The sequence below is a fragment of the Penaeus monodon genome, chromosome 7, assembly GCF_015228065.2.
Source record: "Penaeus monodon isolate SGIC_2016 chromosome 7, NSTDA_Pmon_1, whole genome shotgun sequence".
Lineage (NCBI taxonomy): Eukaryota > Metazoa > Arthropoda > Malacostraca > Decapoda > Penaeidae > Penaeus > Penaeus monodon.
In genome coordinates this window covers 10,184,007-10,190,438 of record NC_051392.1, presented here as the reverse complement: position 1 = coordinate 10,190,438, position 6,432 = coordinate 10,184,007, and the positions used below count along the sequence as shown (strand labels likewise).

Genomic DNA, 6,432 nt, shown 5'->3' with positions numbered 1-6,432 from the left:
GTTATTTTGAACATTGGAGTTAAATATCTACACTGAAATTTCACCTTACTATTTCTTTCATTTCGTATGACTACTAACAAGTCGGTCGTTTTTTGGCAAAGGCTGTATAAGAAAGTTACTCGCGCTATCAACAGATGGCATTGATGAACATTACGTTCTTGTATTTAAATATTTTGGATTTTTTTTATATCTTCTTAGAGGATCGTTAATGAGTTTTCAGAAAAGTCCTGTTGTGTTGACAAAAAAGAGCAGATTACTTTTCATATTCTGCGAAAGACAAGATAAAATATATAATTCGGTAAGCAAACAGACGTGTTTGTTATTTGATATATTCATAGTTACGGAATATAAAGCTATTGGGTGCATATACACTGATGCTTGTGTCTGATCTTTAAAAGACATTGCTCTTAGTTCTGTATTTTTCTGTTAAAAGCACGTATGTAGTTTTTATTTTCCATTTCTTCTTTTATTTTTCAAAGTCAAACATGAGTAATTAACTAAGTTGTTGTATCCTGCGCGCACGGTTTTATTAGCCCAGTTATACTATAGGCCTTAAGAAATTACCAACCACAGATAGATATATCATTCTTTCATACCCAATGCGAGTCCGAAAAAAAACAGAAATTAATATTTATCCCAATATTCGATACAACGTCAAACATCTCTGGATATCAAAAACTACTTAAGTAAGAAAGACGTGTATGTAACATCCGATATCAAAAGCTGGCAATATACGGTATATTAGTGACAATGTGAAAACGATATTGAGAAATATTATGAAATAAAAATGTGGTATTTATTAAGGCTTCAAGGAATTCGTAGCGCGCGTCTACTTTTTTTTTTTTTTTTAGTTTATTGTGAGATTGATAGATGGCGCTGACGGATGTACGTAACGTCACGTTTTTTCCTTGAAGTGTATGGAAGAGTTACCATGTCTATGGTTTCTTGTTTATTTATGAAGAAGAAAGCGGGGGATGAATAACTGAATCCTATTGTATTTATTCTGTTTTGTTGATAAATAACAAACGGTATATGTTGGTCGATTATACCGCATTTTTCAAAACTTAAAGCAGCTTTATTAGCACTCATAGTTGGTAAATTAAATAGATTTTGAGTGAATCAAGCGTCCTCCATGTATGTGTGCACTGGGGTAGGGATGAAATATTCTAGCTCATAAGAATGCCAATAAAATTCAATAAATGGGAGGGGAAACAATAATAACGTTGTCCGTTATTGTGCGTATGCATACATGGAACACACACACACACACACACACACACACACACACACACATACACACACACACACACACACACACACACACACACACACACCGTTCCCCTCAGGTTGATTGTAACATGATTGGCTTCTCCAATCTTATAATCAGTTTATAGAATACCACATAAAAGGAACGACATTGGTTGAATATTCTTATCTATAACTATGTATCAAGTTAGTTATATTTGTAGGTGTTGTTTGCGTGGGGAGTAGGGGGAGGGGGACGTTTCCTCGCGTGTGAGTTCGCGGGGGCTCGTGTGTGTGTTTGTGTTCTTCCTAAACACGCACGCACGCACGCACGCACACACACACAACCCCCACCCACAAGACTAGAGAGAGAACGAGGTGAACACTCTTACACACACACACACACACACACACACACACACACACACACACACACACACACACACACAACACAAACACGCACACACGCCCCACAAACACGCACACACGCCCCACCCCCCACACACACGCCCCTCCACACACACACGCATTCCCCCCCCCCTACCACCATCACACCCACACACACCCACACAGAACCCCCCCAACGCCCCTCACCTGTACGTGATGGAGCTGGGGTTGGCGTCGGCGTTGCAGTAGAAGGTTGCGTCATCGCCCTCAACCAGCGTCTGGGGTTTGACGCTGAGGCCGACCTCCGGAGGGAACAGCACCTTCAGTTGGATGGAGCTGAGGAGGTTCACGAAAGGATCGGGAGGTTTAGAGGTTTGAAAAAAAAAGGGGTTTGGGTTTATTTTCATTTTTTATTTGTTTTTTTTTCTGTTTGGTTTGTGTGTTTTTGGGTCTAGGAGGTGTGTGTGTGGTGTTGGAGATGGGGATGATGGTGGTGGTGATGATGGTGGTGATGATGATGATTAATAATAATGATTGATGATGATGTTGATGAGGGTGATGGTAATGATGATGATAATAACGATGGTGATGATGGTGATGATGATGGTGGTGATGGTGGTGATGGTGGTCATGATGATGATGATGATGATGATGATGATGATGATGATGATGATGATGGTGGTGGTGGTGGTGGTGGTGGTGGTGGTGGTGGTGGTGGTTGATGATGATGATTGAGGATAATGATTGATGATGGTGATGATGGCGATGGTGGTGATGGTGATGATGGTGATGATGATGAGGATGAGAATGAGGATGATGAGAATGATGATGATGATAATGATAATGATAATGATCATGATAATGATAATGATGATAATGATGGTTATAATAATGATGATAATAACCACACTGATAAGAATCAATCTACAATGATATAATAACCACAACCACAACAACAACAACAACGATAATCACACTAATTACAAACCAACCAACCCTTTCCCATAAGCCTCACTCCCCCCCCCACCACCACCCGCACCCCCCCCCCCCGCACCCCTTCACCCACCCCCTTCACCCTACCTTCTAAGAGGAGAACTCAGTGCCTGGTTGGAGGTAATACACGTAATGGTGGAGTTATGGTGCGAGCGACGAGGGGTGAAACTCAGGCGGGATTTCATCGTCGTGCGTTTCCCGTCGGGCATAACCTCCTTGTCCCACGTGATACCCGCTCGGATAGTCTCCCGTCGGCTGTCGTCCACCCACTGGATCTGTGCGGGTGGGGAGAGAGAGATAGCGGGGGTTAGGGAACGGTTGGGTGGTTGGGGTGGGGAGAGAGAGATAGCGGGGGTTAGGGAACGGTTGGGGGTATTGTGGGGTGGGTGGTTGGGTGGTTGGGGTGGGGGGAGATACGGGGTTAGGGAACGGTTGGGGGTATTGTGGGGTGGGTGGTTGGGTGGTTGGGGTGGGGAGAGATGGGAGGGTTAGGGAACGGTTGGGTGGTTGGGGTGGGGAGAAAGATAGTGGGGTTAGGGGAGGGGTGGGGGTATTGTGGGGTTGGTGGTTGGGGTGGGGTGATTGGGGTGGGGAGAGATGGGGGGGTAGGAAAACATACACACATCAAACACACACAAAAAACGACTATAAATACACACATGAAATCAAACAACAAATCCCAATGATGATAATAATAATAATAATAATAACAACAACAACAACAACAACAACAACAACAATGATAGTAATAATAATAATAATGACAATAATAATAATAATAATAATAATAATGATACTACTACAACTACTACTACTAATAATAATGATAATAATAATAATAGTAATAATAATAATAATAATAACAACAACAACAACAACAAACAACAACAATAACAATAATAAATAATGATAATAAAAAAAGGAAACCCAAAAAGCGATCATTCCCCCATAGCCTCACTTCATCATAAGTTTCGTCACTCATCAAAAACTCATCCTCACTTGCCCCTCTCAACGGCACTATTGCATCTTCTCGTTTATTCCATTGATGGGGAGAGATTTGCATACTACCCCCGTCCTCCTCCCTCCCCGTCCTCCCCTGTCCTGTCCTTGCCCCTCCCTCTCGGTCTATCCCTCTCCCCTCCCTTGGCTGGGTCCCCTTTCCCTCTCCCTCACCTCCTCTCTCTCCCCTGCCTTCTCTTCCTCTCCCTTATCTGTCCCCCTCCCCTATCCCTCCCTTCCTCCTCCCATTCCCTTCCTACCTCCCTCCTCTCGTCCCTTCCCTCCCCTCCTTCCCTTTCCCTTCCTCCCCTCCTTCCCCTCCCCTCCTTCCCCTCCCCTCCTCCCCCTCCTCCCCCGCATCCTGTCCGTATATATGACTAAATGTTCACTTCTTGTTTTATTCAGCTTCCTGTGGGGTGCGTCCATCTCCAATAAATTTGAACAGGTTTCACTCCATCAGAGTTCAATGCATTTCTCCATTTTCTCTCTCTCTCTCTCTTTTTTCTTTGCTTAATTTCTTCTTTTATTTTGTGCGTGCGTGCGTGCGTGTGTGTGTGTGTGTGTGTGTGTGTGTGTGTGTGTGTGTGTGTGTGTGTGTGTGTGTGTGTGTGTGCGCGCGTGTGAGTGTGTGTGTGAAAAAAAAAGAAAAACTAGTGGTCCTCTTTTTCTATCAATATTAATTTCCTTTTATCCTTTTCTGCCTTTTCTCTAACTTTCCTATTTCGCAGTTCCTCGCTTTACCCAACCATTGAGGTTTCTGTACCATTTATCACGCTATCACAATATCTATTCTCTCTTTTTTTTATTGCAGTAATCTTTTGTCTCCTTCTCTCCCCCTTTCGTTCGCTCTACACTCCTTTATCATCCTCTGTACCATTTCTCCCCTTTATCTTCTCCTCTCTCCCTTCCCTATGTATTCTCAATCACCTCTATTGTTTTCTCTACTCCTATCCTCTTCTTCGTCTTTTTAAAAATCTCTCAGTCTCTCTCTCTCTCTCTCTCTCTCTCTCTCTCTCTCTCTATGCCTCTGGTTCTTCATTGCCATCTCCCTCGGTCCTCGATTCGCCTTTATATTTCAGTCACACGTTTTCTCTAACTTTTTTTTTCTTCTTTTCTTTTCTGTTTATCTTTTTCTCTCTCTTTTGTTGCTTTCTTTTGTTGCTCTCTCTCCCTCTTGCTTCTTGATCGCCGGCGCTGAGAATGATTCTGTGATTCTTTTCTCTCTAGGTCGTCGTTTCATCGTCTATGTCTCTCCCTCTCTTTGTCCTCTGCCTTTTTCCCTTTCTACGTTCATCGTTCTCCTTCATCGGTGTTGTTCCTGTCTCTTCTTTGGTCTTTGGAATTTTTTTCTGTCTATCTGTCGGTCTGTCTGTTTGTTTGTCTGTCTGTTTGTTTGTCTGTCTGTCAGTCTGTGTGTCAGTCTCTCTCTCTCTCTCTCTCTCTCTCTCTCTCTCGCTCTCTCTCTCTCTCTCTCTCTCTCTCTCTCTCTCTCTCTCTCTCTCTCTCTCTCTCTCTCTCTCTCTCTCTCTCTCTCTCTCTCTCTCTCTCTCTCTCTCTCTCTCTCTCTCTCTCTCTCTCTCTCTCCAGTTTTTGTTTTTCACTCTTTGTTTGATCGATCCCCTTGTTTTCTGACATTGACAGTTCTTCGTACCATTCCCCTCTTCCCATTCCTCCTCCTCCTCCACCTTTTCTCCTTTTGTTTCCAGTAACGATCTCCCACTCTCTCCCCCCCTCCCTCCCCCCCCCCCTCTCTCTCTCTCTCTCTCTCTCTCTCTCTCTCTCTCTCTCTCTCTCTCTCTCTCTTTTTTTTTCTCTCTCTCTCTTTCTCTCTCCCTCCCCCCTCCCCCCTCTCTCTCTCTCTCTCTCTCTCTCTCTCTCTCTCTCTCTCTCTTTCCCCTTCCTCTTCCCCCTTCTCATCTCTATTTTCCTTTGCCTTCTCTGTTGTTGCCAAAAGAACCGTCTGATGTTTCCCTTTGCCAGCTGTGCCAGAAATCTCGCACCCCCTTACTTCCATTAGTCTGTCTGTCTGTCTGTCTGTCTGTCTCTTTGTCTGCCTGTCTGTCTGTCTGTCTGTCTGTCTGTCTCTTTGTCTGTCTGTTTGTCTGTCTATCTCTGTCTCTGTCTCTCCCGTCTTTCAGTTTAATGGTTCTTTTTAAGCTTCTGTACCCTTCTTTTCCTTTGTTTTCTCTTCGATTTCCCTGTTCTTTTTCTTCTCCTTCACTTCCTGTTCTATCGATAAGTTTTTATTCTGTCCTTTCTATTCTTTTTCCTCTATCCACCAGACATCCTACCCTTCTGATCTTACTGTTTACGTCTTTCACTTTTTTTTCGAACACTCTTTTTTATTTCTTATTCTCTCCCTTTCTCTTCCCTCACTCCTCTTCCTTTTTCCTCATCCTCGCTTTTTTACTCATGCTCCATTCACTCATTTCCCTCACTCTCTCTTACTCTCGCTTTATTCCCCTCCCTAACTCCATTCTCTTAATCCCTATCTCTCATTCTCCTTTATTCTCCAATTACCCCCTCCCTTCCTTCCCCTTCCCTCCCCTCCCTTCCCTTCCCCTCCCTTCCCTTCCCCTCCCCCCTTCCCCTCCCCTATCCTCCCTTCCCTTCTCCTCCCTTCCCCTCCTCTTCCCTCCTGTCCCTTTCCTTCGCTCTCTCCTCCCCTTAACCCCATTTCCTCACTCTCTCTTATTCTTCCTTTACTCCTTAACTCTCCTCCCTCCCTCCCCCTCCCCCTCCTCTTACCCTTACCCTTACCCTCCCCCTTCCCCTTCCCCTTCCCCTCCCCCTCTCCCTTCCCCTTCC

The 6,432-nt window shown here is 44.3% G+C and overlaps 1 protein-coding gene across 1 annotated transcript in view; it reads right to left on the bottom strand.

The window, feature by feature from the left end:
- LOC119575529 (irregular chiasm C-roughest protein-like) overlaps nt 1-6,432 on the bottom strand; it is a 33,009-nt gene that overhangs the window by 20,397 nt on the left and 6,180 nt on the right. Inside the window, exons 4-5 of the mRNA XM_037923180.1 lie at nt 2,713-2,900; nt 1,840-1,968 (exon numbers count right to left, since the gene is read on the bottom strand). Coding sequence (XP_037779108.1) covers nt 1,840-1,968; nt 2,713-2,900 — 317 coding nt within the window. The remainder of the gene's footprint in view (nt 1-1,839; nt 1,969-2,712; nt 2,901-6,432) is intronic.